General features: G+C 40.2%; 1 protein-coding gene across 1 annotated transcript in view; it reads right to left on the bottom strand.

Moving 5' to 3' along the window:
- The window catches only part of dcc (DCC netrin 1 receptor), a 171,482-nt gene that overhangs the window by 54,615 nt on the left and 94,367 nt on the right, over positions 1-22,500 (bottom strand). The window contains exons 13-18 of the mRNA XM_063890086.1: positions 21,753-21,894; positions 19,967-20,077; positions 18,251-18,445; positions 16,116-16,211; positions 10,000-10,238; positions 8,417-8,555 (exon numbers count right to left, since the gene is read on the bottom strand). Of these exons, the coding sequence (XP_063746156.1) occupies positions 8,417-8,555; positions 10,000-10,238; positions 16,116-16,211; positions 18,251-18,445; positions 19,967-20,077; positions 21,753-21,894 (922 nt within the window). The remainder of the gene's footprint in view (positions 1-8,416; positions 8,556-9,999; positions 10,239-16,115; positions 16,212-18,250; positions 18,446-19,966; positions 20,078-21,752; positions 21,895-22,500) is intronic.

Genomic DNA, 22,500 nt, shown 5'->3' on the forward strand with positions numbered 1-22,500 from the left:
CATGTGGCTTCAGAAAGTTCAGAACCCAGGATTAGCCAATTCAGCATCTGTTTGCTAAGACTTGGTTAGAACCTGAGGACCCTGTGCGGGAGGTCATTTCACATTCCCTGTCTTACTGCCCCATGCCATGCATTCATCCTCACTACAGGACTCGCTGTTTCTGCTCAGCTGTCAGCACGGAGTTACAGATGTGATTAAAGACGAGTTTGTGTGCCGCACACACCAGGACCTTAGCGCTCACATCACAGCGCCGGCTAATGAAAGCGCTTGTTAAATCTGACACGATGCGCCAGAGGAAATCACAAGTTCCTTCTGAGCCTATTAGTGTGGCTGACAGCCAGGATTTCTCATAAATACAGGGGGGGGGGGGCGGGTGCTACAGGAAAGGGTCGTGCAGGTACCTGTTGGGGTAGGTAGAAGTTTTAACAATCCAAGTTGTCTTCAGTTTATAATCAATGCTAGTACTGGATAATGACTCTGCCTGATCTGATTAGAAGAACTTTTAACCCAGTTTGAAATCAAATTACACTATTATACATTTCACAGTGAGCATTCACTTCAAGTGACCAAATCAAACTGTTCCTTCAAATTTCAAAAATACTGTTACATGACCGCCTGCAAACTTTCTTAATTGCTCATTTAACAGCTATCCTGGGAAGCTGTCTCTTTTTCTTTCTAAGAACTTTGGTCATGGCTTGAAATGTAAATCAAAGTAATAGAACTTTACATAACTAAGTGTGATTAGGACAGAGTGTTCACGTATCATAGAATGGAAAGGAAAGGTCCAGTATCACTATAGCATATACATCATGAGGATTCTTCTTCTGGGGAGCCAGAATTCCACAACAAATCTAATGTAATTTGGTCCAGTGCACAGAAAAACTGAAATTGAAAGCAATTTTAAATAAAATATATTAGGTTCAAGTTAATTATATTACTTTCAACTAACCTAACACAGTTATGTGAAATAGTACTGACTAAGTGTAGATGGTTAAAGGTTTGCTGAGACCAAATGGAGAGATATCTCCAGTTGTCCATTATCTCCAGGCTCTCTCTAGCAGGAGGTTAACCAACACATCCTATAAATGTCCCTCAGCAGGTGTCTTTTGGACATTGAATATTGAACATGGAGGCGAGGAGCCGCGGTGAAGGCAGCTGGTTCTGTGTTTTCTCTGAAATGTGGTCAGTGTGTGGATCACTGAGTGGGCTCCATCCGTCTGCTCGCTCTGAATGTCAATGTATTCCAGCGGGCCCCGGGGAGCCGCGGGGGTAATGCCGTTCACGCTTAATTGGGTGACAAATCTCACAAACATGATTGTAAACATCCTGAAAGGATACCTTGACATTTTGATTTGAGTCTGTGGCTGGGTTTCACTGTGGCAGACAATTGTTTTCCAGCGAGGGAGAGCAGGATTCCTGCAGTACACCCCACTGAACCTAACAGCATCTCTGAGCATTTTTAAAGCACTCATTAAAAGTTATCACTGTTCAACGAAAGAAAAGTTCCACCTCCATATTGTTTTTGTGAACCTATGATTTCTGAACAGCAGTTTTTTCCAGTTTGTCAGGCAACAAACTCTCCAGAGGCTAAAAGTGTTGGTGTTCAGCTGAGGGTTTTACATGTCAGTGTAGAGGAGGACGTAGAAGAACACATCATTACAACTGAAAAAACATCAACCAATTAAGAGAATTCTAAAACATAACCCAATAAGACCGTATAGTTCTTTCTTTACCTTGGACGACTTAAAACATAATTTTAGAAAATACAGTTTGTTTAAATGCTATTCTGACATCCTGACAACAATAAATGAAATCAATATTTGGATATTAAATACAAAAAACTCCAGTATCGGTGGCTGCAGTTGCAGGACTCTGATCTTTGCATCCATTTCATCCTGTCTACATACTGCTGACGGATCCCTGTTCCATTACCATTAAAGAGATGTTGTGTGTGTGAGCAGATTAGCATCTGCAGCTTCCAGCAAAGTAACTAAGTAGATCAAGTACTGTACTTAAGAAACGATTCATAGATACTTGTACTTCACTTGAGTATTTCCACATTATGCTCCTGTGTTCTTCTTTTCCTCTACATTTATTGAATCCCTTAAGTTAGTTTACAGATCTGGATTAATGATGGTAAATATAATCAGCCCTTAAATCAGACTTTAGTTCACCTGCAGTAAATCCAGCAGCTACCCTGCAGTATACAAAGTCATTCAAACTAGCTGCACCTTTACCAGCTCTGAGAACACTTTAATGATCAATAATTATAAAACATATCAGAGATATTATTCTGAAATGGACGGATCAAACAATGACTACTTTTACTGGAGGAACATTTAGAATACTTTTACTGTAACAGAGTATTCCTACACTCTGGTACTTCTACTTTTACTCAAGTACAAGATCTGAGTACTTCTACTTTTACTCAAGTACAAGATCTGAGTACTTCTACCTTTACTCAAGTACAAGATCTGAGTACTTCTCCTTTTACTCAAGTACAAGATCTGAGTACTTCTACTTTTACTCAAGTACAAGATCTGAGTACTTCTACTTTTACTCAAGTACAAGATCTGAGTACTTCTACTTTTACTCAAGTACAAGATCTGAGTACTTCTACTTTTACTCAAGTACAAGATCTGAGTACTTCTGCTTTTACTCAAGTACAAGATCTGAGTACTTCTACTTTTACTCAAGTACAAGATCTGAGTACTTCTACTTTTACTCAAGTACAAGATCTGAGTACTTCTATTTTCCTCAAGTACAAGATCTGAGTACTTCTACTTTTACTCAAGTACAAGATCTGAGTACTTCTGCTTTTACTCAAGTACAAGATCTGAGTACTTCTACTTTTACTCAAGTACAAGATCTGAGTACTTCTGCTTTTACTCAAGTACAAGATCTGAGTACTTCTACTTTTACTCAAGTACAAGATCTGAGTACTTCTACTTTTACTCAAGTACAAGATCTGAGTACTTCTACTTTACTCAAGTACAAGATCTGAGTACTTCTACTTTTACTCAAGTACAAGATCTGAGTACTTCTGCTTTTACTCAAGTACAAGATCTGAGTACTTCTCCCCCCTCTGGCAGCTTCGTTCATGCTTCACTATCATTGGCTCCTGCTGTTTTGCCACTAGCTGTATATTCATGTACTGTAAAGAGCATTGTGTTAATACCTAGCGTTTTTCACTATAACTCTGCAGATCTGGCACTATCTTCTCCCACAGCTCTCTTTTTCACTCGTCTTCATTAGGTGCTAACCTTTGGAGCTATTGATTTAACATTTTATTTTCATGTATGATTCTAAGCATCTCTGATTCTGCACCGTTACAGTTTGTTCTACAGCAGAACTCTTGTTGCTCACTCTGCTGAGAACTCTCAGAGGGCAGGACCTTTCCCTCCAGATGTTACTGTGCACCAGCTGTGATACATGGTGGCATCCTTAATGCTGCTCTGACTGACGAGCCCTTGCGTGGTATGGTGGTGGTGGACTTTGCTCGGCTGTCCTGTAAACGGCTCAGGTCAACAGAAACCCTCAGAGGAACCTCAGTAGCAGTGGTAGAAAGTACTTTTACTCAAATATTGTACTTAAATACTTTTTTTGACATATTAGTCCCACTTAAGTATTTAAATGTAATGCTACTTTATACTTTTACTGCACTACTTTTTACACATAATAAACACATACATGCTGATTTGGTATAGTGCAGTACCGTACTACTAATCTACTCAGAATCTACATTTGGTCCAAATAGACCGTCTACAACACTACAATCCAAGGCCACTAAAATGGGAAAATATAATAACCATAATAATATAATACTATGAAAAGATCTATTTTGCATAATGACTACTTTTACTGTTGATAGTTGAAGAACATTTAGCTGATAATACTTCTGTACTGTATTTTGTTATAAAATGGCCATGGTGCAGAATGAGAACTTCAGAGCTAGTATGAGACAATATTTTCTGAACTACTACTGTAAGAATAATCAGTATATTGAAACGGAACATTAAATGACATAATTCACTGTTTCCCGACGGACCGGACTTTGTACTTCCAGTCATATCGGATGTTATAGTTTTTAGCCTCAGTTTGCATGTAGCTTACATTGTATCGTATATATGAGTGGAGGGAGAATGACGCGTGGAGTTACATACTAAACACACCGTCTCTACCTCTCACTCATTGACAATGATGGGCAAGTTACTTCCAAAATGTAATACAGTACATATTACTTATTACTGTCTTTTTAAAGTAATAAGTTATATTACATTATTACTGTCTCTGAACTGTAATGCGTTACATTACTTTTGCGTTACTTTGAGTTACTTTCACCAAAATAACCACAAAAGTATGGCTTTAAATGCTAAAATGTCGTTTATTGCAGCTCATTAATTAAAGCTATCTATCAGTACATGCTGAACTTTAGGAAAAGAGCTAGAAATGAAACTCATGCTCCGTTTAAGTGGGCTGAATAATATGTGATACTGGTAACATGACGTCTCTGTGTGTTATTAATAACATGTTAGTGGAGCCTCTACACGGCCCTGTGACCTGCTGTATATGAACGAGTCTCTATGGCAACGTTAGTTCACCTTGTCATTGGTGTGTTAACAGGGATTTGGATGACAAGCTTTCTAAAAGTCTGCGATTCCACAGAGGACAGAGGCTGCAGATCTTCAACACGCTGCCACGAGTCTCTGAACTTCTCGGGGTTCAAGCAGCAGACCCAGAGAAAGTGACCTTGTGTTGCTTCGGCTTGCACGCACTCCTGTCTTTCTCTTTTCTTCGAGCCTGCAGCACTCAATCGCAAATCTGTTTCTGCAGCCCTCTTAACCAATAGTAAACAGGCTTACTGAGTTACTGTTCTACCTGCACAATTGTTCCTCTGGTGTCGGAATGTCTCGTGATGTTTGTGAATTCTTAGAAACAAAACCCCACATCATTTCGGGTTAAAATGTGTTGTAACTGCGTTACTGAGAATTGTAACGGGTATTATATCACCCACATTTCAGAAGTAATGCGTTATATTACTGCGTTACAGCAAAAAGTAATGCATTACTGTAACTGTTACTTTTGTAACGCGTTACACCCAACATTGCTCATTGACGCTGCAATAATACTATTACATGTTTAATAACCCATAAACCTCAGAAGAATTGTATAATAAGATATCAGAAAGAGAAGCGTCATGACTACGTCAATAGATGGGGCCAGTGACGTCATAAGAGGGCGAAGCAGAATGCGCCCTTGACCCGCCTCCGTGTCAGCCAATGGAAGAACACTAAAGAAGAGACGGGAATATGCCCATTTGACAACAAGGGGCCAATAGGGTCTGGCCCCCGCCACCAACCAATGAGAAAAGACGAGACCGGAAGGACCAGAGAGTAGAAAAGCGTGATGTAAACAGAAGATCGAGGCCTTTTCCACGCTGCTGTAGACAGATGGACTACTTCAATGTAGAATGTGGATCAGTGCCATGGGGAAGGACCACAGCTGTGTTTCCTTTGTAGACTTATCATATCATGTTATTAATAAATGCTGTTAAACTTGACGAGAAGCTCCTTGGATTCTTTTAGCCTACTTCCTTCTTCAAGTTTTAGAACCTAACACTACTTCTTCCATCACTGGGCGGTAGTAGTAGTGAAAGTTTTAGCACCTGAAAACAGGAACCCCTGATAGGAAGACCTGAGCGGTGTATGTGACAACTGTAGAGACCACCAGTGTTGAAGTCACAGTAGTCCTGAGGATAAAGGGCTTTAAGGGTAAATACTTATGTTTGGTTTAAAGTCAGAAACATGTGTAGGTTGAGTTAAGGTGAGGTGAAGAATGAGTTATGGTATTATTTAGTAACTAAACAGTTTTTAACCCTCCTATCGTGTTCATTTCTCCCCCTCTTACTTTGGTGTTACCGGTCAAATGGGACTGGTCTGTTTTCACTGCTCTTACATCAACACAACAAATAATAATCATCACCACAGTTTATTCAACACCTTTTGATCCTTATGGTGTGCGCGGGTCTCCCGTGACCCGTTTCAAGTTCAAATTATATAATTACTACCCTTTAGTGTTTTTTTTATCTGAACATGATATCCTCCACAAAAGCTTTATAAACACTACAACACTATTTCAGTATCTGTCGATTTCAAAATGAGCAAAATAAATTGTATTCTAATAATACTGTATTATATCCACTGTATTTTGTATTTGTATTTATCGTTTATTTGGTAGGGACAGATACAATATACATTGACAGACTGAAAACAGCTATCCGATGCAAGTATCATAGTGTTTATAGCGAATGCTAGTTTGCAACACTCGTCCCTAGAAGGGCTTTTATGGAACTAGGAAATTACAACAGTGAGGTAAAATAGAGTTGAACAGAATACAGCAAGATACAATAATGCATACATTAAAAACTTTAAAACTAGACATGGGTACATGTTTGTTGTTGGATTAACCAGGATGTGGTAGCTCTCTTAAAAGTGGTGAAGTTAGCAGCAGATTTCAAGTGATCAGGTAGCAAGTTCCAGGACTTTGTTCCTTTCACAGAAAAGCTGTCTGAGCAAAAGATGTTTAGCAGAATGGGACCTTACAGTTGCCACTAGAAGCTGCTCTGGTGGATCTGCCGCAGCTCTGTAATCTCTGGATGTATATGCAGAGAGACTGAGGAGCAAGTCCATTTACACATGTAAACACCAGCTTTACATAATGAAAGTCAGTCAAATTAGCAAATCTTAAAATCTTGTATTTCCTTAAAATGCAGCAATGATGATACCTTATTTGCTTTTTGTCCAAGATTTTCAAGGCCCGATTGTAAAGACTCTCTTTGGATTTACAGACTGGTTGGCCTGGGAACAAGCCGCCAAACCATAGGACAGATGTGAAAAAATCATTGAATTAAGAAACATAAAGGCACAGTCAGATGTCAAGCAATGTCCTATTATCTTAAAACAGCTAAGGTTAGCCTTAATCGTTTGGCAAATCTTTTTTGCATGACTTTTAAAATGTAACTGAGAATCTAAAATGATCCCTAAATACTTCACATCTGATACTTGTTCAATGGGCTCACCTTTAATTCTGACGTTCAGGGATTCTGTTGCAGGTAGCTTTTTGATGGAAAAACAGATGGACTTTGTTTTCTTAGTGTTTAGTGTCAAACGGGAGGCATCAAACCAAGCTGAAACCTTTTCTAGGTTTTTGGTTATCTTATCTGCAACAGCATCAAAAGTTTTGCCAGATACATGGACGACTGTGTCGTCAGCATACATCTGAAGACCTATACCAGGGCATACTACTGGAAGGTCGTTAATACACAAACTGAAAAGGATAGGACCCAAGATAGTTCCTTGGGGGATTCCAGTTACAATTTTGTTAAAAACCGACTTGATGTTGTTGATCACAACACACTGTTCACGACCCTTTAAATGAGAATCAAACCATGCCAGTGAGAGTTTAGAGAAATGTACATTGACAGTTTTGAAATTAAGATGTTGTGATTTATGGTGTCAAATGCCTTTTTAAAATCCAGGAACACTGCACCCACTACATTTCCTTTATCAAGTGACTGTTTAATGTTTTCTAATAGTAGACAAGTCGCTGACTCTGTGGAATGGCTGTCTTCACTATTTTCTTCTTAAAAATATGTGGTGTCATGTGTTTTGTGCCTTAAAATAAATTTACATCAGGATTTTCCGGTGATGAATGCATAATAAGTTAGTTATGAGGTAGTAAAACAAAATTGGATGATAGTCGTTATTTTTGAGTGTCTTGGACTGAGTTAAATCATGGGTCAAATTGTACCCGCAAACACCCTGAACGGAAACAGCTTCGAACACAACACAAGGGTTAAGCTCTAAACAATGCCTCAGAATACTGGTTTACATGAATAACTGCAGTGAAAATACAAAGAATAGACACTGAAAATGTTTTCCTAGAAGAGCATCTTTGTTGATCTGGTTGTACTCTCAGATGGATGAACATATGGTTATCCATTAATTTCCTACGGGGTCATTTTTGACCAGGAACACCATAACTCCAAATTTAATGAGAATGCTGATCAGAAGTTTATATGTTCAGATTCCTACTGTGGAGGATATCATGAGGCCTCGAGACATCAGACGTAAAGTAGTTAATCTGTCAGATTTTACCCAAACACAACAGGAGGGGATGGGATGGGGGAATAGAACAGTGACCTCGGCCTGTCACAGTGTGTATTGGTGATGTGAGCAGGTGGAAGGAGATGGCACACGGAACAGGAAACAGAGGCTCAGAACTTTGAGGAGATGTGTTGAGCCAGAGGGGTCTCACTAGAAACAGCAGTGTGTGTGTGTGTGTGTGTGTGTGTGCGCGCGTGCATGTGCGTGCGTGCGTGCGTGGGTGGGTGTGTGTGTGTGTGTGACACACCTACCTGCTTCATACGTTGTGGCGTGCGCTGTCATGCTCCACGTGCTGGATTTGCGACCTTTGGTTACCATGACAGCAAACTCGTACATGGTGTTTGGTTTGAGGCCGGTGACTGTGTGGCTGAGCGCCGTGGTGTCTGCAGACTGGACAAAAGTGATAAAGTTGTATAGATTAGATAGTTTTAGATTAAAAGAAATGTTAAGTTGTTTTTAATACGAAGTATTAAATCTGCAGTAACATTTATTATATACCTTATATGGAAATATTGGAGACCAAAGAGCATCATGGAGTCACTGTTGTTGTGTTTAAGCTTCAGATGTATTTTTCAGCCTTCAATATCAGTGAATAAAACTAAACCCTGGCAGTTGCAGAAGCTCAGGTGTGTTTCACTTTGAGACCAGAATGCTGTTTATCTTTTTGGCACAGAGAAAATGTCTATATTTCAGGATAAAAAAGAAATACTCCCCTCTCCGTCTGCCTTCAGTTTATTAGGGTGAGCACACTGTGTGCCCTTGTATAGATTTCCTATCCCCACTGTTTTTCAAGCAAACTTTAGATTATGAAGTCTAGAGAAGGAAACAGATCTTACCAGCTAACAAGAGAAAAATGACAAGACCAGTTCAAGTTTTTGTCTTGGTTTCAAAACAATCGAGAGTGATACATGTTCTGTTTAACCAGTGAACAATCAAACTCTGCATTTCGGTCAACCAAAGGTTGATTTCTTCATGCTCAGATCCATGTTTCTCTGGTGTGATACACTCGATGCTCAATGAATAGAGCAACAAATATGCAATAACTTATGGAATTCATTGCAGACACAAAAAAGCTAGTTCAGTTAATTAGTTCAACTCAAACCGTTTGTGTAAACTGATTGCTTCAATACATTTAAGTTTACAAACTCAACAATTTGAGCATCAGACAAATGATTTGAATTGACTCAAAAAATAGTATTTATTGTTATGGATACTTTGGTAAATAAAGTGTACTGTACTAACCATCCGGTTGATTGGACTTAAGTCTATTAATAATTAAACTTAAATGATTATATTTTTACAAGATTATTTAAAAGGTATTAATGTATTATGTGAATGAATTAAGACCAGCTAAAATGGGACAAAGTTCTTGTTGTGCAAGTCTCACATCCTATACAGGTTCAGGTCATGACAGAAGTCAGGTACCAACTCAGGCTACATCTCAGGGTTACCTAATGTACCCAGGTCTAATAAAAAGCGTGTTTCTAACAGTCAAAAGACCAAGTGAAGTCACAAGTCACTGGTTTAGTCAAATACAAAAGACTCATGACTCAAGTCTTACACCTGTCCAAACATGGTCCATGCTCCTGGCTGAGTTTAATCCTGACACTTGCACACCAGTCTTGCAACATTATATTTTATTTCTACTCTTTTTCTTCTAGCATTATTATTTGTACTTGTTTTGTATATCTTCTATATATGTATGTTGCATTGTTGGAGGAACCACTGACTTAATTGTTTCACTGCATATCTGCACTGTAGCTGTGCATATAACATAAAGCCTTTGAACAAAGCAGTGATGGAGAAGCTGCTCATCATGGACGGACTGGCTTACCTTGTACTTCCCGCTGGTGGAGTAGCTGGTCTTCCACTTAACAGAGTAGTACCGGACCTCAGACGCCTTCTGGTTCTTGGTCATGGAGTTGTCAGCCCATGAGACACGGACCGAGTCGGAAGATAGAGCCACGGCTTGCACCCCGACTGGGGGGATCATGGGAGTACTGGTGTCTGGCATGGGAGTGGGGTATTTATCAAAGAGGTGGAAGTGGTCATCCTCAGATGGGTCTATAGGGTCTGGGGGGGTGGGGATGTTTGGTGATAATTCATGAAATCATTCCGTGTGATGAATATGTGATCATGAGGATTCATATGTGTGTGTGGAACAAGCATCAATTCAGATGAACATTGGTTAGTGAAGTGGTCAGGTACACCCAGGTGTCAGACACAACAACACAAGATGACATGCAAGGGAGGAAGTGAGATGCAGCAGGCAGCCATGAGAGGAAGGAGGAAGGAAGGGAGGATGGGTGAGGAAGCGAAAAACAGGAGAGAAGAGGAGAGAAATAGACACAGAATAAGAAGACAGTGGAAGGTAAAGGCAGTACTGAAACAGGAAGTGGAGGATCATGTCCACAAAGGGGCAAAGCACGAAAAACTACCTGTGAGTCTCAGAGTTAAGGAAAGTTATATTACAAGTGTGACACATTCAATATCAAAAACCTACATACATATTGTGAGTCCATCACTTGAAGAAGATGAACCATTATTTTATCCCCAAGGGGCAATTAGATAAATCTGAAGTGGTGATTTACTGAAGTGGGGTTTCACATTCATTAAATATCATTTTTTGAGGGGTTTGTCAGCCCTCATATCAGTTCACACGCTGACAGCTACTGAGGAAATGAAGCCAGATGCTGCCTTCACAGGCTAAAAAAGAAGTAGCTCTTCTGTAAACAAGTGTAAATGTGAAAACTACCTAATTGTAAAATCAATTCATATCTCTTCTTAAAACAGGAAGTGAAGTCAGTAGAGGATTAACTGATGCGATAGAGCTGGAGTAAGATTGAAATACACATCAGGAGTAATATTAGCAGCGTCACCGAAATCAACTCCCCACTTATTTTTACTTGATTGCAATGAATAAGTAAAAAAGTGACAGCTGGAAATGATGATTCTTTAAATCAACATCTCTGTGAGGGTTGTCCCTCAGTGTTTTACAGTTTGTACCAAAATCTTTCTGACTGACTCGAGGGTTAGTTTAAAATAAAAAATGATGCCTTCACAAAAAGAAAGTCAAGACCGTAAGTTAACAAAAATAATACAAATAAATCTGACAAAGACAAAACATTTTGGAAGAATAGGGATCCCTGTCTGAGCCGCCGTCCGCCGGAGACCAGCCGGGTCCACAGCTCAGATCAATTCAGATGTTCAGATGTCCAGCATTGATGGCTGTGTAAGAATGGGGACGTCCTCTTTCTACAAGTCTAACCGAAGTAATGACAGACACCACAGCAGCTCATCAGTGTGCAAATAAAACACTGAGAAAAGACGTGTGGGTCGTTGGAAATATATCTGTAATATATTCAAGTTAAGTATGTTTTTATCAGTCAAATTATGTCTCGTTTGTTCAAACTCTATTGTGGATGGCAAAGATGGGTTTTTGTGAACAACATAAATAACTCAAATCATGCATGTTTTTATTTGTGGATGATGAAAAACACATTTCTCTCAGTCACGCATTGTGACTGAGAGAAATGTGCATGAACGACACTTGTCTGATTATGGCTCTCGGTCAGACTTGTATTTGAAGCTGTCACCATGCAGCTGAGTACACTGTTACCATCACTGATTTACATGACGGAGAAAACTCTGATTGTAAGACCCAGATCCAAGCTGCAATGATGTGATTAGAATGGCTGTTTGAAAGTTAGTGTGGGGGGCGAGGGTGGGAGTGAAGGAGGGAGAGATGAAGGAGGTGATGGAGCGGGAGGGCGCTGCAGCAGACTGTCATGGTTAAGCTGCTCGTCCAGCATCACAATAACACTCAGTCAAGACAGAATACTGATGAGGACGGCTGCCCCCCCTTCACCAGATTCCTCCCTTCACTCTCTCCTCCATCCATCCCTTGTGTTCTTACTTCATCTCCCCTCACTTTTCCTCCTACTCTCCAAATCTTTCAGCTCTTTTCTTTCCTCTCCCTCCCATCCTGCATTGTCGTCCTTTCCTTTCTTTTCCTCCCACCTCATCGCCTTTCCTTCCTCTTTTCTTTTTCACCACCCATTCCTCCTTAATTCCTCTTTCCTGCTTTCCCATCCACTGCTCACCCCTCCACATTTTCCTCACGTCTTTCTCCCTCCATCCTGGTACACTGCTCTTATCCTTCTCTCTCTCTGTGGTCTCCTTGATTAAATGGAGGCATGGCGGGGGGTTCTGGTTGGGGTTGGTTCTGTCTCTGCAGTGTGTGGGCGGCCAGGTGGAGACGAGGCAGTAAATTAACGAGAATCCCACCGTTAACGAGACATTTTTAAAAGCTCTCGTAAAAAGCTCTCCAGCAGCCTGCCACCGTAAACTGGCGGAGAGTTCAGCCTGTCCTGGCATGACAAGCCAAAAGTGTGTGTGTGTGGGTGTGTGTGTGTGTGTGTGTGTGTGTGTGTGTGTGTGTGTGTGTGTGTGTGTGTGTGTGTGTGCGTGTGTGTGTGTCACTGTGGATGACCTTGTCAGAACAGTAATGGCTTTTAGTTTCTGTCTCAGCCCTCAGGGTCTCAGCTTATCAACTCCAGACTGTCACACTAACTCCACTCCAGCACCACACATCCCTACATAAAAAACTCCTCACGTGTGTGTGTGTGTGTGTGTGTGTGTGTGTGTGTGTGTGTGTGTGTGGGTCTTTAGAACTGCAGATATGTTCAGATACTGTATTCCTTTAGAACTTCAAAGAGATGCTGCAGAGATGGCAGCTCTCCACTTTATGAAGGTTTGATTTTATTAACAGCATGGGGAGACCACCATCAGGGGTCTCTGCACTACTATGGGACTCAATAGGCCCACCTGGGCTGAGGGACCTTGCCCTTCACTGTGGCCCCATGCAGCAGGTTAGTAGGTTGTGGTTGAATGTGAGCTATCTGACTCATGTGGTTGTATAAGAAGTGTTTTTGTAGCACATGATTTTGAATCACTTCATTAAATGCGGATGTAGGAACCCAATATCAGAGATAATCATAACCCAAAGCAGATGTTTGGATCTCTTTGACCATGTGTCCCAGTGTATTCCATTTCCTTTATACATCCCACGCCTCTCCTCCAGTCCCCATCTCTTCCTCTTTCTGCAAACATTATTTTCTCATTGCTGCTTTCATTCTCTTTAAATTAGCAATCACTAAAGACCATCACATATTTCTCCCTCTCTCTGCTTTGTCTCTGTCTGGGATCCATATATTTAATCCATAATCAACCTTTATCTACTCCGTCTTGCTCTTTTCTTTATCCCTCCTTCCTTTCTCGCTCTTTTCAGGAGAACAAGCATGAGTTGAACCAAACCTTATTTGAAAAGTTTCACTATGAAACTGTAGTCCAGGAGGCTGTGGTGATTGCTGTGGGTCTGGTGTCCATGTGACTGTCATCAGATCATAAGTGTTGAAAAGCCTCAGAAATGTGACATTTTTATGAGAGTAATAAAGGATTTATATCATCCGTAGGCTGCTGGGTGAGCAGAGGAGAGCCGGCTGTTTAATTCATAAGATGAAACTTGGCTGAGAGTTGGATGTGTTTCATTTATCTCACTTCTACAGCCCATAGTGTGCAGAGGGAGCTAATGAGGCTCTCTCTCATTCACACACACACACACCAACACATGCAGTAATAGCATTGGGTGAAACCATTACACACATATATAAATAGATACACACAAACTTACAGTTCATACATGTGACACCCCCCGCCACACACCCCCCCCCCCCCACACACACACACACACACACATCTGTGACTGATGTGTGAACCTTTTCCTCTGGATGAATACTTTAGGTCTCAGCTTATAGATCAGATTGAGTGTCTGTCAATTTAAAATATTTTCAGCCTAATCAAAACACAAATAGCAGACAAACTTCCTAAAGACTTGATCAATATTAACTTCAACACTTCTGGAAATATAGTATAAATCATGTACCAACAACCAAGACATCTGTATTTGTTTATTACTCTTACCGCTGCTGCTGCTCCTCATGAAAAATCATAAACCCACCAAAAGAAATGTAATAACCATAATCCATAAAGGGGATCTTATAGGGTGGTGGTGGCAAAGTCCGTAGGGACTTGGCTTGGGAACTAGAAGGTCACCGGTTCAAGGCCCCGGGTGCTGTACATATCCTATCGTATTTAAAACCAGTCTGTCAATAAGGCGGCCAGTACCTCTGCAGCAGCTACAGTTATTGCAAGCACTGCAGCTTTTACCACTGATTTTTGTAGTTTTTTAAAAAGCATGTGGTGAAACAGTTTTAAATGACACAGAAAGGGCACAGCCTCAGAGACCCCCTCTCCTTTTTCTCTCCACAGAGCATGTTGTTGAGCTCTCTCATCCTTCCGCATAGTGTGGCAGTGAGCCTTCTCGATCTCTGTAGCTCAGCAGAGCCTTCACAATAAAGCGCACCTGCCACTGTGGCAGCTTCAGAAGGTAGCTATAGCTTCAGAAGGTAGCTATGTGTGAATGTTGCTATTAACACTGCTGCATTGCTAAAGCTAATCCTAGTTCTAATGGTGCTGCTAATGTGGCGGGATGAAGAAAATCATATTAATTATTTAACAAAAGTTCTCAAATTTAGAGAGAACGTAAACAGGGATAAATATTCCTGCACCTTTACCTTGAATAATAATACTCAACTCTTTGCCAGCCACTCAGACAAGCATCAGCCACTGGGAATTGTTTTGCTAGTGACTAAACTAACAACCACATGTTGTAGCTATGGAAAAAAACGGATTATAAAAACTAAACTATAGCTCTCTGTTCATATTTTTTCATCATCATACTTGTTGTCGACACATGTGTGAAAGCCTGAAGCCCTTTTGTTTAGCCTCTACTGCTAAAGTTACTGCTAAAGCTACTGCTGCTTCTGACGCTACTTCTTTATCTTTATGCTAATCTTGCCCAGTGATGTCGGTAACGTGTTACTTAGTAACTTAGTAACGTGTTACTTAATCTGACGGTAACAAGTAATCTAACGCGTTACTATTTCCAAACCAGTAATCAGATTAAAATTACTTATGCAAGTCACTGTGTGTTACTATTTTTTATCATTTTTCTTAGTAAAAACATATAGGCCTATGTTTGCTTTCGTCTTGCGTCTCTGGGAGTGCCTTCTATGCAACAATTAAGTCATGTTTTCAGCATGAGGACAACTCTGTGCTTGTGCTGGAGACAAAGTGCTATCTAGCTTCAAAAACACTACGACGAATTTGAAGAAACATTTGGAGTCGCAGCACGGCACAGTCAAACTTACAGAGCAAGTCCCACCAGGTGGTGCGAAGCAGAGAGCTGCGACTAAAGCAGGAGGTCCCCCACCACCCAAACAACAAAAGCTGGACTTCGGTGCAAAACCAGAAAGTGGGGGAGAGTTGAAGAAGATGGTCGGGCAGTATGTTGGACTCATTTTTATGTTGAGGCGGCGGGGTGTTGTCGGCAGCTGCTGAAAGTAACTAATAAAGTAACTTGTAATCTAACTTAGTTACTTTTAAAATCAAGTAATCATTAAAGTAACTAAGTTACTTTTAAAGGTAATCAGATTACTTTTCAAGGTAACTGTGGCAACACTGCCCCTGCCAGTACTAATGCCAGTATTCAATTTCCTAGTTCTTCTTCTACTACTATAAATGCTGTAGCTACCCAAAACTAGCAACTAATATTGTATATACTGTACTTCTACAAGTACAAGTGATTGTAATGCCATTAGCATCAGTACTGATACTGGATGACAGTCACAGTACACTACCCTCTTACTGTTTCGGTTTTATTAGACATAACCTTCATGATGTGAACTCAGATGTGTCGTATTTGTTTGTGTGTGTGTGTGTGTGTGTGTGTGTGTGTGTGTGTGTGTGTGTGTGTGTGTGTGTGTGTGTGTGTGTGTGTGTGTGTGTGTGTGTGTGTGTGCGCGCGCGTGTGCGTGTGCGTGTGTGTACCTGTCAGAGATCGTGTGACGGCGCTCTCGTACAGAGGGACTCCCTCTCCGGCGTTATTGAAAGCCTTCAGGGAAATGACATAGTGCGAGCTGGGCTCTGAGATACAGAGAGACAGAGGGAAGCATGAAGGGTTGAACAGACAGCAGGAAACACAGCACAGCATCATCACAGGATTGACTCAAATCATTCCTAACTTCATCTTTCTTTTAACTGTTATCCATTTGTTATACTTCAGCAATATATAGTATATATATATATATATATATATCTATATATATATATATATTTATTTATTTAAATGTTTAGCCAATGAAGTAATTTGAGAACAATTTAGGCTACTCTGTCTTCTTCTACACTTCTCTAGGGTCCTTTATTATCCTGTTAATCAGATTTTCTTTCCAGATATATTTGACACTTTTTGGGATCACGTGACTATAAGTAAATCCTGGTTAATAACAGTGGTTGAGATTTAAAGGAGACGCTTATACTAATAATAATATTTAAGTGCTTTACCAGAAAAACGCACATTCTTAATCCTCTCGCCTGTGTGTTCTCTGATTGATGGGTTCTCAGTTTTTCCATATATTTCCAGATCAACATGTTTGCAGTGAGGGAATGAATGTAACAAGGCTGTAGCAGCACTACCTATGTATTGCATGAATGTGACATGACCATCTCCATCTCACAGTCCTGACGTCTCCTTTAAAGAGAGTCTCTGAGCACCTCTGTGTGTGTTTCGCCATGGATCGAGGAGTTTGATATTTTCATAACATTTACATCGCTTTTTCACCTGCTTTAAAATCATATTAATAGGGATGCATCGACATCGGTAGTCTCTGTTCATCTTAATTGAACATGCTTTCATGAATGCATACATAAATGCATTGTTTTAGTTTTTTTGGCACAACAGTTGAATTCTCTACATAAGACGTGGACATCTCATGTATATGTTATTGTTTCATTATGAATGTCTTGTTAACAGAGAGAGTTGTTTCTTCCAGGTTAAAGGAAGTGGCAGTCGTGAGCTGTCCCATGAGGACTTCCTGTGTCACTGAGGACACACTGACTGGAGACGTCTGAGCTGATTTCCGTGCAGCGGCTGGGCACTGGCGGCTCCTGGCCATGCTGCATCACTATGAATTATAAATATTGTGTACGTGCACTTACTTCCATGTGTGCAATGCACCGGCCACATTTATTTTTCATTACTCCATTATGAGACCTCAAATGGGACTTTTCATCAGCGTTAGAAAATTCTTCACTGTCTCCTTTGGCATGCAGATTGCTTGTTGTGTTCACTGGGGGAGGATGTTTTCAGTTATGCGTCCTTTCATAATTAGATTTCCACCTCAAGCAGCTTTCTTATTAGATTTCTTTAAAGTATTGATGGTAATTAAATGGGAATTTCATCATCATAATGGAGGACTGGAACAGGGAGGTGCTGAGTCAATATTGGCACATTGTCAGCAGGATGTGCAGCTGGATCTCTGGGGGCAGCAAACATTAAATATTTGGTGTTGATAAGTACATTGGATGTGTATATTTATGGAATTATGTATTATTATGGTGCTGATGGTAGACAGTTCAGAAACCAAAAGCTTTGACTGAGATGAAAAATGGAACTCAGGGATTAATATTCAGCACATTTTCACTATGAGGGGCAACCTGCTGTAGGGAAGTTTACTGAAATAAGTCAAAATCACATCACATAACTTCTTCTAATTTATTCTAACTTCCCCACGTGCTGTTTAACTCAACTGTAAAGTTCCTAAAATTGTTAAACTGTTCTATAGTATTTACACCAGATCCTCCTTTGCATGGCATTACATTTTTATTATTGTTTTAAAAAACTTTTTTCTTCCTTGAAAAACTGAAACGTTGACTTTAATTAAATGTATTATGTCAACAAAATTCAGATAATTGTATTAGGTTGGCTGAAAGCAATACATATTAGGTTCAACTTAATATTATTGTTTTTAACTAACTTAATACAGTTATGTGAAATTTGTTGACATACAACATTTAATTTAAGTCAACGTTTCAGTTTGATGGAGATCTGTGTGAGGTCACAGCTCCTGTTTCCTCCCCATCAACCCCCCCATCACGTCCCCGTCCCCTCCCCATCACCTCCTCACCAAGGTTTTCGATGGAGTAGTATCTCTGTTTGCTGTCCACTCGCACTGTCTCGGCATAGGGACTTCCCACGCCGTAGCCGATGATGTAACCTCGAACCAGGATGTTTGGGCTGAGGGGGGGGGTCCAGGACATGATGATGCTGTTTGGAAGTGGCCTGACATGCAGAGAGCTGGGCTGGTCAGGCACCTGACTTTCTGCAAAAACACCAACAGTGGAACATCATGCCAAAGAAGAGATCTCGGTATTCCTGCAGTCCTATAGCTCCACTCTGACCTCCAACTCCGGCTGTTAGCAGCAGCACTAACAGTGCTTTGTAATTTACTTAGAGCGCCCGTTGCTAACAGATGCTAACCCTGTTAGCTGTGTATTAAGCCCTAATAAGCCCTGACACTTGGCGTTATTTTTCTCAACATCAGATTGGATCTGATTAGGGTGCTCTTAGTCCTCCGGGGAGACGCTTCTTTTCCCTTTATTGAGTGATAATCCATCGAAATGAGATTGAGTCTCCCTCAGAAACACAGTTAGCATGGATGTGTTCATTTCTTCTCAGCTGCTTCCTGCTAACCAGGGCTGCTGCTTCTGAGACTCAGCCTGAGGTCCATTTTATAATTATTCTGCTCAAATTATGAGGAGATTAAACCCAAATTTTCTTTCTTTCTTTCTTTTTTTTTTTTATTTGCTTTGGAAAAAAACTATTTTCCTGATACTGTAAAAAATAGTTATCTGAGCAAATCTAAAGATAGTAGCATGTTGGCTTTGATAGTATTAGTGTTTTTCTAATATTTGTATAACAGAATGTTTTAAAGTAACTAAATCAAAGGATTTACTGACTGATTATTTTGGAAAAATGTGATTTGCAACTCTGGCAGTCTGAGCTGCAGGCAGCAGTAGAGTTTCCACACAAAGTTTATATTAAAACTCAACAGATTTTTCATCTAACTCCCTTACTATAAATCTCCCTGCAAACCGTATTTATCATTTATGTTGTGTATCACTTTAACCGTGTCTGTTAGGCATTTACAATGAGATTAGAAACATTGAAAACAATTAGGAATTCATATTTCATAATATTCTGTGTTTTCAATATTGGCATTCATTCTCTTTAAATAAAGACGCCTCCACTTATTGGTGCAGACAGAAGAGTTATGGTTATTGTAAAATATATTAATAAACACTTAGTCTCCGTATCAATAAATGTTTCATTCAAAGCCTTGTCTTTTATATTGTAGGCTTAAATAACATTCACACAACTCAACAGCAGGCAGTGTGTCCTTATTTATTGATCAACTCAGCATTTATCAAATGTTCATAAAGTGCTTGTAAAAAAAACAGTTAAGTGTTATATAATAAAAAATATCTCTCAGTTTTGTGTTCTGATCTTACTGTACACAGAAATGTACATGGAAATGCGCTGTACTTCTCCTCTACTGTCCTCCGCTTTCCTCTCTCTCCCCCTGCCCCCTCGCCTGAGGCAGATCTCCCCTCCATCTATCCGTCTCATTCCTTAAGTGCTTAAATATTTATGTGTGTCGGGACAGCGGAGCTACTTACATGCTGATGTACAAATCACTCCTTTCACTCACACACACACACACACACACACACACACACACACACACACACACACACACACACACACACACACACACACACACACACACACACACACACACACACACACACACACACACACACACACACACACACACACTTACCGTCCAGGTCGTTCTCTGGTGTCTCTGCGTTGAACCAGTCACTGGCCGGACCCGTTCCATTGGACGTCATGGCTGCTACCTGGAAACTGTACTGGCTGCCTTTATCCAGACCTGGGGGGGCGGGGAGGGGTGGTAACATACTGAGTACATTTAAAACTGTGTCTCTTCCAAATGACTGAACCTCTGATTATATATACAGCTCCAGAAACAATTAAGAGACCACTCCACATTTAAAAAAAGATCTTTATCTCTATGGCAGCCATTCCAGTGTCTTTTGAATTCCAACACAGAGAAATGTTGTCAGTGCTTTATACAATACAGTAAAAAAAAATAAAAAAAAAGTAACTCAAAGACGGTCTATAAAGAATAAAACAAGAGAAAATGATAATGCTGAAGTGGTCTCTTAATTTTTTCCAGGGCTGTATATATAGATTATATGTATCTCTTACAGGCTTTACTATATACAGAGTTTTTAAATCCTTCAAGTGGGATAGGTGTGTGATTAGACCTTCACAACCTGTGAGCAATCACAATTAATACACTATATATATGCAGATATATGTAGATGACCTTATCCTGTGGTCTTTTAAAGTTCAAAAGCAAATAATTTGGTGAATGTCACAAAGGGACCCGTTCAGTATTTAAAACAAAGATTAGGACTCGTCCTTGACTTGGGACTTGTAGGTTTCAGCTTTAAACCTGTCCTTGTGGCCATCTCAGCACTAAATCTTAGTCTGAACGGTTCAGTCACTTGCAACATGCGTGTTACTTTAAAAACCATTTATACTTATTTTCCCCTAACTGGTAATGTTTCCTTTTATTGAAGCTGGTTTCGTTTTTTCACTTCAAAGTGAAGATGTAGAGCCTCAACTTCAATTTTCACAGCAAGTCTTTGGTAAAATCACAAATTCAAGAGCCAAACAGACATGCACCTTTGAGTTCACAGTGCAGTGTGAACTACAGTGTTGATAATTGTTTCCTTTGCTGTCCTTGATCTCCGCAGGAAAGCTGCAATGTGCCATGTTTTTATTGAAATGTGCTTTCTTATTCTCAGCGAGTGAAAGGATGGATTATTGCTGACAGCCAGGCAGCAGGTAGATCACACACACACACACACACACACACACACACACACACACACACACACACACACACACACACACACACACACACACACACACACACACACACACACACACACACACACACACACACACACAAACATAACACCTGCCACTGGGTAATGAGTTCCTGTGTGGACAGACAGATGAAGATAGCCATCAGTGGAAAATAATGAAAAGGAAGTTTCAGTTTCATTCAAATCCAGCAAAGCTCAAATTGAAATAATAGCTGGTGGCAGTTTGCGCACACGCACACACACACACACACACACACACACACACACACACACACACACACACACACACACACACACACACACACACACACACACACACAAACACAAGCACACGCGAACAGACACTTGTGCAGATGTGGATTTTTTTTTTTAAATGCAGCAATAAAACAAACCAGATACAACTTGAGAAATCCCCCATTTCACCCACCCACACACACATTTACATACACACACTGAATAGCATGCTGGTTCAATACATGCAGACTTTAAGAACCTTTGTCTTTTTTTTGCAAGTTTTGTCTAAACTTTGAGACTGAACACAGAAAACAAGGATCTAGTTTCACAAGTGTAATTGAAAGAGTAAATGAGTTCCCATATTAAATGATAAGTCTGGTAATATTCTACATTTTTCTCATTGTAAAGTCCCACCTGTGAACAGGTACCAAAAGTTGTTTGGTTCAATGGCCTCCTGGTCTCCACGGCGACCAGTCTTTCTATATTTGATCTTGTAGGCGGAGATGATGCCGTTCTGGGCGCTGCGGGGAGGCGGCTGCCATGACACCTTGATGCTCTGGAAGAGAATGAAGGGAGAAGACAATGAGAACCTAATAGATCTGCAGGACACCCTCTGCCCGGGTACAGGGATGGATTCCTGGGGCAGAATTTAAAGGAACTCACTGCAAATACTGTGTTTGGAGTCAATGTGGGTTTGCAATTTGTATTTTTCTTTGTGTCTTTGTGCATTTATTTCTAGTTGTTTTGCTTCTTCAAAGACTCTGGAGTGCTTTTGTTTCTCTTTTGGTCTCTACTCGTTGTTTGTAGTCTTTTGTTTATCATATTTAGGTATATTTTGAGTAGAGTGACAACTTCTTTTGGACGTATTTTTGGGTGGCCTAGGTTCTGTAATGTGCCGTGGCAGAGCGCTATAAAGATGCTGGGTGATGCATGCTGAAGTCAGTTCTTCCTCCAAGGCACGGTAAGTTTATTTATAAAGCACCTTTCAACACAAGGCAAAGTGATTTACAAAAATGAAAGACATTAAGAAACAAATAAACACATGGCTCTATAGGCAGATTGTTTTAGTTATTAGAAGCGGAAACACCTTGTTTTCATTAATCTTTTACGTGATTTTGGGGAAAGCATTTTTTACAGAGCATAATAACTGAACTTCTCCATT

This window comes from Eleginops maclovinus, chromosome 8 (assembly GCF_036324505.1).
Source record: "Eleginops maclovinus isolate JMC-PN-2008 ecotype Puerto Natales chromosome 8, JC_Emac_rtc_rv5, whole genome shotgun sequence".
NCBI lineage: Eukaryota > Metazoa > Chordata > Actinopteri > Perciformes > Eleginopidae > Eleginops > Eleginops maclovinus.